The 12,089-nt window shown below is 38.3% G+C and overlaps 1 protein-coding gene across 1 annotated transcript in view; it reads right to left on the reverse strand.

Annotated features, from left to right (window-relative positions):
• EML6 (EMAP like 6) overlaps positions 1 to 12,089 on the reverse strand; it is a 298,693-nt gene that overhangs the window by 72,553 nt on the left and 214,051 nt on the right. The window contains exons 17-20 of the mRNA XM_072635548.1: positions 9,265 to 9,365; positions 5,830 to 6,032; positions 3,186 to 3,297; positions 2,805 to 2,932 (exon numbers count right to left, since the gene is read on the reverse strand). Coding sequence (XP_072491649.1) covers positions 2,805 to 2,932; positions 3,186 to 3,297; positions 5,830 to 6,032; positions 9,265 to 9,365 — 544 coding nt within the window. The remainder of the gene's footprint in view (positions 1 to 2,804; positions 2,933 to 3,185; positions 3,298 to 5,829; positions 6,033 to 9,264; positions 9,366 to 12,089) is intronic.

Consider the following 12,089-nt stretch of genomic DNA (forward strand, 5'->3'; position numbering starts at 1 on the left):
ATTATCAAGGAAAACTGCCCGGATATTCTAGATCCAAAGGGCAAAATTAACATTGAAAGAACCCACCATCACCTCCTGAAAGAGATCTGAAAAGGAAAAACTCCTAGGAATATTGTAGCCAAATTCCAGAGTTCCCAGGTTAAGGAGAAAATATTGCAAGCAGGTAGAGAGAAACAATTTGAATATTGTGGAAATATAATCAAGATAACACAAGATCTAGCAGTTTCTACAGTAAGGGTTTGAAGGCATGGAATATGATATTCCAGAAGGCAAAGGAACTAGAATTAAAACCAAGAATCACCTACCCAGAAAAACTGAGTATAACACTTCTGGGGGAAAAATAGTCATTCAATGAAATACAGAACTTTCAAGCATTTTTGTTGAAAAGACCAGAGCTGAATAGAAAATTTGACTTTCAAACACAAGAATCAAGAGAAGCATGAAAAGGTAAACAGGAAAGAGTAATCATAAGGGACTTACTAAAGTTCAACTGTTTACATTCCTACATGGAAAGATAATATTTGTTGTAACTCTTGAGACTTTTCTCAGTAGTTGAGTAGTTGGAGAGATTCTATACATATAGACTGAGGGCACAGGGTGAGTTGAATAGGAAGGGATGATATGTAAAAAAATAAAATTTAGGGGTGAGAGAAGACTATATTTGGAGGAGAAAGGGAGAAATGGAATGGGGCAAATTGTCTCTCATAAAAGAGACAAGAAAAAGTTTTTTCAATGGAGGGGAAAAGAAGGGAGGTTAGAGGGAGAAAGTGAAGCACACTCTCATCACATTTGGCTCAAGGAGGGAATAACATGCACACTCAACTTGGTATGAAAGTCTATCTTACAATACAGAAAAGTAAGGGGAAAAGGGACAAGTGGGATGTGGGGGGATGATAGAAGGGAGGGCAAATGGGAGGAGGGAGCAATTAGAGGAAAACACTTTTGGGGAGGGACAAAGTCAAAAGAGAGAATAGAATAAATGGTGGTAGGATAGGATGGAAGGAAATATGGTTAGTCTTTCACAACATGACTATTATGGAAGTCTTTTGCATAACTACACATTGCCTATATTGAATGGCTTACCTTCTCAGTGGGGATGGGTGGGGAGAAAAGAAGGGAGAGAAGTTGGAACTCAAAGTTTTAGGAATGAACGTTGAGAACTGTTTTTGCACGTAACTAGGAAATAAGAAATACAGGTAATGGGATATAGAAATCTATCTTGCCCTACAAGAAAAGAGAGAAGATGGGGATAAGGGAAGGGAGGGGTGTGATAGAAGGGAGGGCAGATTGGGGGAAGGGGAAATCAGAATGCTTTGTGTCTTGGGGTAGGGGGAGGGGAGAGATGGAGAGAAAATTTGGAACTCAAAATCTTGTGGAAATGAATGCTGAAAACTAAAAATAAATTAATAAATAAAATTTAAAAAAAAGAAGTTACTGAGAGGCAGACTTAGACTTAATGGCAGGAAACCATTTCCTAATAATTAGAGCTGGTCACAAGAGGAATGCCTTGCCTAAGGAGGTAATATAACATGTCCTCTCTCACTTGAGGTCCTTAAGGCTGGATGATCACTTGTTGGCAACACTGTATTGGGGTTCTCAGCAGGTATGGGTTGGGTTAGGTTGCCAATGAGTTCCCTTTCAACTCAGATACTATGAGAATTAGTTAATTTTTACAATATAAGTGCATTACATTATTAGCTTTTATCAGCAGAGAAATGTACAATAATTTCAAGTATACTAGTTATGGTTCAAATACAAAGGAACTACTGATTTAACAGATGGAATATTAGAATCCCTCAAAAAAAATAGCTAGCTTTTACCCAATACCTTAATGTTTGTAAAGTGTATTACAAGTAATGTTTCATTTTGTCCTCACAACAACCTAAGAGGTAGATGCTATTATTGTCCCTATTTTATGCATAAGAAGACCAAGGCAGACAGATTAAATGACTTGCTCAGGGTCACATAGCCACTAAGCATCTGAGGTAGAATTTGAACTTGGGTCTTCCTGACTCCAGTCCCACACTCTATCCACATCACCACCTAGCTTCTGCAAGAGAACTTCATAAAGCTGAAAAGTCATTTGAGGCACAACGAATAGATTCTATATAAGAGTCCCTTAGCACACACACTCAACTGGCAGAAAAGGGGTCTGAAATCATAGTTTTAGGGAGATTTCCAGCAGGAGAAGATGTAAATGATACTTGATAATACGAAAAGCCTGAAGTTTATTTACACTCATGCAGTCAGTTCATAAAAATTCTACTGTCGCTTAACCTAAAATCATGGAATTGTTCTTTACCCTAAGGTTATAGGTTTTGTGACTTCTATGTCCATTCAAACCAGCCATTGATGTCTTCTTTTGTTTTTTTGAGACTAGGTCTCCGTATTTTGCCTTTGTTGGAAGTGCAGCAGCCACTCACAAGCCCTCAAAGCAACAGTAATTGGGAGGGGAGCTTTGACCTGTTCTATTTATAGCTTAGATTAGCTTGCCCCTCCTTAGACAGCCTGGTTCCCACTCCACATTCTTAGGAACTTGCTTTAACAGCACAGTCTCTATCAGGTTAGTCCATTGCAACCGAGAACTCCTGAGCTCAAGCAATCCACAGCCTGGATCTTGCTGGTAGCAGAGATTATAGGCATGGTGTGTACCATATTTGGATCCTCAATACCTATTTTAACCTGATGTTTGCATTGGATGGGGAAGTGAGAGGAATTAGGAAGTACTACACAGGGTGATTTACTTTACACCTCACTATTATTCAGGATAGCTTTGTATGAGTGAGTGGATGAGAGTACCATACCTGAACAAGCAGTGTCATTGGGCCACTCTTATCAATTTCAAGTATCTCTCCATTCTTGGTCCCTACTAGGATATGTCCATGTCCCAAAGTGATGGCACGAATTGAAGGATTGTCTTCCAAGAGCAAACCTGGATGGAGAGAGGAAATAGTATTTGACAGTATTAAAGATGGGAGGAACAGAAATATTATTGAGTATGAAAGCAGTTTTTGATCATTTTCTAGGTGTGTGGCCATTACATCTTTGCTGGTTCTACCAAAGGGCATGAGATCTGAATGAGTAGAGAGTGATGAGAGTGGATTTGGGAAGGGTTTTTGAGGTCCATCAATAGCAACCAATTCATAGGAATGGAACCATTACTACTGTGTATTTACAAGTGGCACCTTTAGAGCTAGTTGATAATGCGGATCTTTTAATAGCGTAAGTCTTCAAGCATCTCTCAAACATATCATCCCAGAGTTCCACAATTCCATCTTTTCCACCTGTTACAAAACCCTGTAAAAGCACAAATGCAGAGCGTGTATAGACATCAGTCTTTCAGTATGAGAAATTTAATTTACCTTTAAAATAACACACCCATTTGGGAGAGGTCTTTTTTTTTTTTTTTTTTTTTTTTTACAATTTGCCATGTTTTTTCAAGCACGCATCAATATATTTGGTCCCACAGTCACCAGAAATTCTAGTTATGATATTCCATAGAGTTTTAAAAAATGCTTTTATATTTATATTCAATCCAAGGAGAAAGCGGACGCATTTCTCATATAAGCAACACATTTTGTCATATAAAATTATTTTGGCCTCAGTTTCTCATTTATAATTGCAGGGTATTGGACTAAATGAGTTCTTCTAGATCCAAAGCTAGGGTCTTATGGTCCTGGTTTCTCATTAGCATATAATTAAATGTCACCAATTTCCACATTAATTAAAATCAGGATTCATCTTTTGAAAAACTGGCAGGCAAACTGCTTAACAGATTGGCTATTTTTTAAAAAATTGTTATCTTTATTTCTTGATCAAGGCACATGATCTATTGGTATCATCACTGAACTTTACTTTTGGCAACTTACCAGAGCACACCAACTGTCCTTATTCATAAGTCATTTCCTTTTTTTTTTTTAAAGCAAAATACCAGGCAACAACCAATTTTACTCTCTCTGAGATACTCATTTTAGTGCATTTCAATGATGATAAATAGAGAAGAGAGAAGAGATATTGTAGATAGAGAGCTATGCTTCATACCAGTAAGATCTGGCTTCAAGTTAGGCTTTCTGACATGTACTGCCTGTGTGACCCTAGGCAAGTCACTTAACCTAGGTGCTCTAGGCAACTTTCTAAGAGAATGTGCCTATCTGCAGTGCTAAGAGGTTCCTCATCTGGAATTTGTAGCAATGAAATAACACTCCTAGTGTCATCCCTTACCAAAAAGTAATTCCTAGAAATTTACGAATGGAAATACTACCATCTTTATTTTTTGATATGGAGTTACTTCCTCAAAGTCAAAGGATGCTGCAAAATTCCTATTATTTCTATGACTTTGCAATTAAATTTGCCAAGTGATAAAAAAGTAAATTAATATTCCCAGAAGAAACCACAGCATAGTGGACAGAGAGCTGCCTTTAGAGCCAGGGAGAAAGACCTCAGTTCAAGTCATACCTCTGACACATATTGGTTATCTAATATTGGGTAAGGGTCTTAACCTCAGCACAGTGCTTGGCACATAGGAAGCTATGAACAAATGCGTGTTGACAAATGCTTAGAATGACACTAAGTCTAGGCAGCTCTCTAAGACTATAATCAGTGTCAACCTGCCTGGGTAGAGGAGAAATATTTTGATGTAAGAGGCCCACATCCCTATCTTTAACTCTAATGTTGGTGGGAAATTTTTATTTTCTAGTCTTTTTTTAAAAATTCCTATTTTTGACAAAAATTAATTTTTTAATAAGAATAATATGGTCATAAAACAGTTATTACAGATTAACATATGGGAAGAAATTTTTTTAAACTGGGATCAACCACGAGTTGGACTGTGCACACGTAAATGTCAACCCTGAAAATCAGGTTTGACCTGATTAGGACTGTTTAGAGACTCAGACTGCCTGGGGCTCTGAAAGCCCTGAGTTGGCTGGACATCCCAGCCAATCAGGATTACAGAAACGATTTTTGCTTGCAAAATAGGTGAGATAGATTGCTTACATGGAGCACTTCAGAGCAATCTTTCTGAAATCTGTTCAGAAGATGGGGCAACTTGATAATTTCAAGCAAAATGCAAATAAGCTTTACCACAGGATTTCTATCTGGAAAGGACCTTAGAGGTCATCTAGGCCAACTTTTTCTATTTCAAAAATGAGGGAGCTAAAGTCTGGCAAGTTTAAATACTTGTTCAAGGTCACAGAGGTGGCACAGCCAGGATTTGAATGCTAGTCCCCTGACTCCAGATTTAGTACTTTTTCCATTGCATAATGCTGCTTGGAGTAGGAATATAGGAGGAAGGCAGGTAAACTTCAATCCAGAACTTTTATTAAGGGTTTAAACTTGACAGTCACCCAAAGAAAATGGGTTGGTCTAGTCCATGGGGTCCATTTTTACAGTATAATGGGAACAACGAGTAAAACAACAGATAATTCTGGTTCTTTCCCTATTCTGTTAAAATAGTCTTCTGAACTGGCATATAAAGATTTTCCCATGAATTCTTAGATAAAAGGACTCAGAGAGTTTTTTGGCAATGTTTTCTCATACTGCACACAAATTTTTAAAGACAGGTGTTATGCAGATGGAGAAAGGCAAATAAAGTGAGAGATGTGAAGAAACAGAGCAAAATTTTTTAAATCCCAAACTACATTTTTTCCCACTTACTCCTACCTACTATTTCCCAACCTGAATGATCAACTTGTACTTTTTCCAGATGCCTAGGTTTTGGGGGTTAGCCTTTTTTTTTTTTTTTTTTTTTTTTTAGTATTTCTTCCTAATTCCATTGTGTAATGGGAAAAAAAATTAATTGGCAAAAGATTTTTAAATAATATACTATACCTTATCTAATGCATGCATAGCAAAAACAGGCCCATCATGAGCTTTCACAGTCTTAAGTAAAAGAATATCTTTCCAAATAAAAATGTCTCCAGTTGCAGCTCCAGAGAAAACCAGGTCTTCCATTCGTCCATAAGAAACAGACATCATTGTTTCCAATTTCCCAACACTGCCAAAAATTCCTCGTTTAGATGTAAAGCCCCCACCTGGAATTGGAGGGGAAAAGGTTTCATTATATTTCTGATGAATATCTTTGATATTATCTTCAAAGAGCATGTAGGATAAATATTAAGTGGAAAATAAATAAATGCTAGGTGAATCAATTTCTTTTGAAACAGCTTTGAAAAATGATAATTCAGTAAGCAGAAAGAAATGCCAATGGAGGAAGTATTCCAGGTACGTATGTTAAAAAGTCAGGTTTCAGTCAAGGTTAAAGGTTATAGTATTTAAGAAACCACTGTAAGCAAGGATGCTTTATGTAAGTTTCTCCATATATTCTTTAAGAATCTCAACAAACTGAATAGGCAATAAAAACAGAATTCTGCACCTGTGTAAATGTATTTCCTACAGCAACTTATTGTGAGAACGATGTGTTCTTTTTTATGGGAAAGTTATTAAAATGAGCCTATCAGATTTGTTACTCTGCGTCATTCTTTTTAAAGTTATGATGATGGTAGAAAGCCTTTCTTGATTGCTCTGGTGGTTAAGTATTCTCTTACTCCCTAGTTATCTTGTATTTATCTCCAATTTGTGCACAATTTGTATTCCTCTGTGCAACGTAAGCTTCTGGAGAGCAGGGACTGCTTCATTTTTGGTGTGGTGTGTCCAAAAGCTTAGCTTATCACAGCGCCATGCACACAGTAAGAAATACATATATTTTATATCTTATATATGGATACACACACATATGTATATATACATGTATGTGTGTGTGTATATATGTATGTGTATACAACCTATATACATAAGTAGGTATATGCATATATGTTTCTATGTATGTATTATGTGTGTGTATGTTTATTAAATTGATCCTACTAATGAGTAAAAAAGGCAGACTATTGCTATTTTGATAGGGTATCAATTATTTCATCATTAACATCATTCAATTCATTTCAACAAGCAGTTATTAAACACCTGCTGTGTACCTGGTCCTGGGCTAAGAAGTGGAAATACAAAGGTAAAACATGAAATTGTCTCTGCTCTCCTGAAGTGAACATTGTGCTGGGAAGAAGCCACATGTACATAGAGAATTAAATACAAAATAGGTACAAAATAAATCTCTACATATGGGAGAGGAGCACTATAAATGGGGAAAGCAGGGGTGAAGCACGTGAGTGGAGCCTGGAATGGAGCGAGGGATTCCAAGAGGTGATACGGGGGCCAGGAACTTTCCAAGAATGGGAAACATGGAGCCCGGACGTGGAATGTTGCGATGAAGGCACCTGAAGTAGGACAGTCTGGATTGAATGTACTCATTGAGAGGCAGTCATGTGAGACCAGCCTTGGAACACTCAGTTGCTTCTTCCCTCTAATTGAACGGCTGGAGGGTAGAACAATAAATTCTTCCCCAAACTTCCCTTACTAGAGGGCTCAGAATTTTCCAGTTAACTTCATTTCCTGCCTGTGGCCCTGCTTGGTTTTCAGACTCCCGAGCATTATACCCTTCTGGAGTGTCCCCGTCCCAATGCTTTTCAGTTTCTTTTTATGTATTGTTTTCCCCCAATAAATCATAAGCATCTTATGGACAGATGTCTGTCTTTATTGTCTTATTGTCTTTCTTTATACTTACCTTATTTATATAAAAAGCATTCTTGAATATTCCATATCTGCAGCAATTAGTAAAGTGTGTGGTATATAATAGATCCTTAATAAATATTTATTGATTATTAACTACTGACCAGATTGGAAAGATGAGTTGGAGGCCAACTGGTAAGAGCTTCAAAGGTCAAATAGGTGAGACTGTATTTTATTCTAGAGACAAAAGGGAGCCCCTGATGCTTACTGAGCAAGGGGGACGAACATGGTCTGTCCTGTGCTTCACAAGAGTCATTTTGGCAGCTCTGTGGAGGATTCCCTCCAGATAGAAGGAGCTAGAGTCAGAGAGAGTAATATGGAGACCTATTGGGAAAGTCTGTGTGAGAGGGGGTGAGGCCTGGATTTAGGAGACTGCCATACGGGTGGAGAGAAAGAGAACAGATACATAAAGATGTTATGGAGGAGAAGCAGTCTCACTGACAGGGTCCTCAAGAAACATTCACTCAATAACCTCTAATTATAAGAGACTGTGGATTTAATTAGTGCTCTGAAAAAGAACCTTAGGAGCACTAAAAAGTTCATGTATCTCCCTAAAGTAAGCTTTCTACTTCCTTAAGTCTAGTATGTAAAGGAGGGTTGAATTAGGAGTCTCTAATGAACTTGGTGACAACCTGACAATACCATGGGGCACAGACCTTTGTTCAAAGGCATCTGGGCACAAATATGTCCCTAGACGGTGTAGGCACGCTCACTGGTGATGTGACGATTAGGACACAGAGAATTTCTAGTGATTGGCTCCCTGAGACACAGAGGAAGAGACTGTTACCAGAGAAACCATTCCCTTTCTGGATCTGTAAGTGAGGTAATAGACCTGGGCACTTTCTCCCGCTTTCCCCTTCCCTCTCCCTTTCTCTCTTTCCTTTTCTCTCTTCCAGTCCCTCCCTCTCTCTTCTGTCTTTTTTCCCCTCTCCCTTCTTTCTCCTCCCTCTGTAAGGAGAAGCCAGAATGTTTTATATGTTTGGTAAGTGTAAAGAGAGACAATCCCTGCCCATTAGGAGCTTGTAGACTAACGGGGGAAGATAATGCGCAAAAGGAAACTGAAAAGAGTGGGGTTGGGGATACTCCAGAGGGGCAGAATGATCATGCAGCCTGAAAACCAAGCAGAGCAACTGATGGGAAATGAAGTTAGCTGGGAAATTCTGAGCCTCCGGTAAGGGAGTTTTGGGGAGGAATTTATAAGAATGAGTATTCTTGAAATCAGAAAGTTTAAATCCTATCTCAGACATATTATCTGTGTCAGATATTCAATCATGCAACCCTGGGTAAAGTAACCCTCTCTGGCCTCAGTTTCCTCTTTTGAAGATAAATAATAGCTTATTTCACAGGGTTCTGGAGAGGATCAAAGGAGATAATGAATGCCAAGGACTTTGTACAATTAAGTGTTACAAAAAAGTCAGCTATTATTATCATCTGTAGAAAAGTAACATCCACACGGCTTTCTAGATATTGAAAAATCAATCATGTCATCTCATAGTTTCACATTAAGTTTCAGAGTGATATTAGGAAGAAAAAATGTCCACATACATGTTCAACTGCGATTAGAGAAAGACTTGCTTTCTTCCTCCTAACTACTAACACAATAATAATAATAAATTCAGACAATGATGAATTCAAAAGAAGTACCTGCTTGTTGCCAGAATTTGATGTGCTTTATCCCAACGGTAACCAGTTTATCCACATGATGCGGGTTGCACTTCACTACAAAGATCTTATCTTTATGTCCTCTGTAAAAGAGAAACAGGAAAAATGCTAGGTTTATCAGAGAGAAAAAAAAGATGTTTAAGTTAAATAATAAACAGAATATTTTAAAAAATATTTCTCATTTTGGGCCATTTGTTTAGCCTAACTTTTATTATGAACATTTATGATGCACATATGGGGCTTTGGGAGGAAATTAGGAATTCACACATAGGTCCGTACAAAGTTTTAAATGGATCAGTCAATGCTTCTACTTCATTGTATATTGGAGTCATTACACCTCACCTCAGTGTTGATCAATATTTTCCTATAGACATATAGATGGATAAATAATACACATCAATCATCAGTTTCTTCTTTTTTCTTTTGCAGATTACCAAAGAACATGCTACCTCATGGCCAACCAAGGCTCCACATTGCTAGGATGGTCCTTGAACAACAGACATACCATCTGTTCTAGAACAGAAGGTAATATGTGTGGCAATGCAGAGACACATGGTGGGAACAAGTAGTCTGTAGCATACAATTACCAATATGCTGTGCGCAAAAAAAAATGAGGCCAAAGGTATCGTTCAGGCATATACAATCAGACTGAGGAGGTAGGCAGGAAAGAGTTATTAATTATAGGCAGAAAGCCTGAGTGCTGCACTGATTGCTACTCATGGAGAGCCACCAGTATAATTGATAGATCATCTAGGGAAGCCTTAGGGGAGGACAGAGACAAGAATTGAACTGGATGGAAAAAAGTGAGGATAGATTGCAATCTGTGCATTCAGTAGAAATATCCAAATCAATTAGATTTTAGATCTCTCACAGGAGTCTTTTTCTTGCGTAATGTCTCATTTGATTTCTGCAGCCTGTTCTTAATTTGAGGTGTCACTGATGTATGAATTTCTGACTGTAGAAATAAAACTAAGTGATGGCCCAAACCCCTATGTAGGATTGGACCAATTTATTAATTATTGTACACTGAAACCACCAATGTAACCCCCATTTCAGGAGACTTCCTAACTGGAAGAAAAGCACATTAAGGGTATTATAGTATTTTCTTTCTTCTTGGATACTGAGTTAATGTTTTAAAATCTCTCTTATCTATAGGTACACATACCACCTCCCCCTCGCCCACATGCACGTATATGTAAAACTGTAACCTCTTAGCTTGCTTGTTTAAAGTTCAACAAATCCCCACTCCCCCCATTGTATTTTAACTTGTAAAAAGCCTTCAGCCATCACCTCCATTTTAAGGTAAGACTAGTTTTTCAAGGTCACCCCTTGGCTAATCATGAGAGATTGCATAGTACAGGTCTCTTACACAGATAACAACTACCTGTGTCTGAGGATGTTGAAGACATTCATTATTATGTGTCAAGGCTTAACAACCCAAAAGACAAATCAGGAGTTCAGAAACACTCCTCATGAACTTAATCATCTGCACTCTGACCAATTAGTGTCCCTAAAACCTTAAAAGTTTAGGGTTACAGTTAGTAAAATCAAAGTATCAAATCAAAAGTGAGATTTACTGTAAAACATCAGAAATAAAGCTTCCCCTCTACACACATGTATACAAAAGAACCCATCCTCAATTTGTACTGAAGATTCACTGTTGTCTCCCCAGACGTGAGAGCCCACTGTTAGCGTGGAGACATGAAGACATCACAGATCTCAGAGGAATTTTAGGGGCAGGAGTGCTCTAGCACCCTTCTCTATAATCTTGTGACTTGGTCAGAATCTGTTACTCAGCCAACATATCAATACACCTCTAAAAAAGGGAGAGCAGAGCCCACTGCCCAACTTACATCCCAAAGTACCCACTATGCTCCTTTATTCCTACTCTCCCTCATCCCTGTCCCCCAAATGTTTCAGTCCAGAACTACTAGCCCCTTCCACTGTGTTTTCCATTGCTCCCCAGTTAACAAACTTTCATCTTAAATTTTTTCCTTTCTCACTCCTTCCATCTTGCACTCACTGAGATTTCCCTTCCTCCTGGTAATATAGCTAGGTGGCATAGTGGAGAGAGTGCCAGGGCTGGAGTAAGGAAGACCTGAATTCACATATGAATTACAGTGGGATCCTCACTAAGTCACTTAACCTCAGTTTCCCCATCTGTTATATGGAGATAATAAGAGCACCTGGCTTACAGAGTTGTGAGTATGAATGAGATATTTGTGCTTAGCTTAGTGCTAAATGTTTAGCACAGTGCCTGGCACACAATAATAGGCATTATATAAATGCTTATTTCCTCCCCCTCCATGACACAGACTCTCTGTCTGCCCTTTCCTGTAATGGTTGTACTTTTACTTCCCTCCACAATGATCACAGTGAGGAATCAGAATATTCCTTGCTCTCCCTGGCCACTTCGAGACTCTCCCTCTACTATCACTATCTAGTAACCTCTCTTCCTTTGAGTTTCATCCCATCTGAATTTATCACTCAGTCAAGATTCTGATACCTGTTATCTATAGAACCCTGGGACACTCCTTCCTTCCTCAGCACTTGGCTCACAGTTTTTTTCTTCTCCCCGTTTGCCCTCAGGATAGTATAACATACATATCAATACTCCCAAACATCCTAACTTTCTAACTCCTCAATTTACTCATTTCACACGACCTGCCCCACTCACCTCAGCAATACAAAGAGACGGCTATACCTTTAATCATGCCATCATTCACAACTGTTCTATACTCATGAACTCTGAAATTCCTTTATCTGATCATAATCTTTTATAAATTCATCTTTCTTTTTGTCTTGTG

The sequence above is a fragment of the Notamacropus eugenii genome, chromosome 1 (genome assembly GCF_028372415.1).
Source record: "Notamacropus eugenii isolate mMacEug1 chromosome 1, mMacEug1.pri_v2, whole genome shotgun sequence".
Taxonomy (NCBI): domain Eukaryota; kingdom Metazoa; phylum Chordata; class Mammalia; order Diprotodontia; family Macropodidae; genus Notamacropus; species Notamacropus eugenii.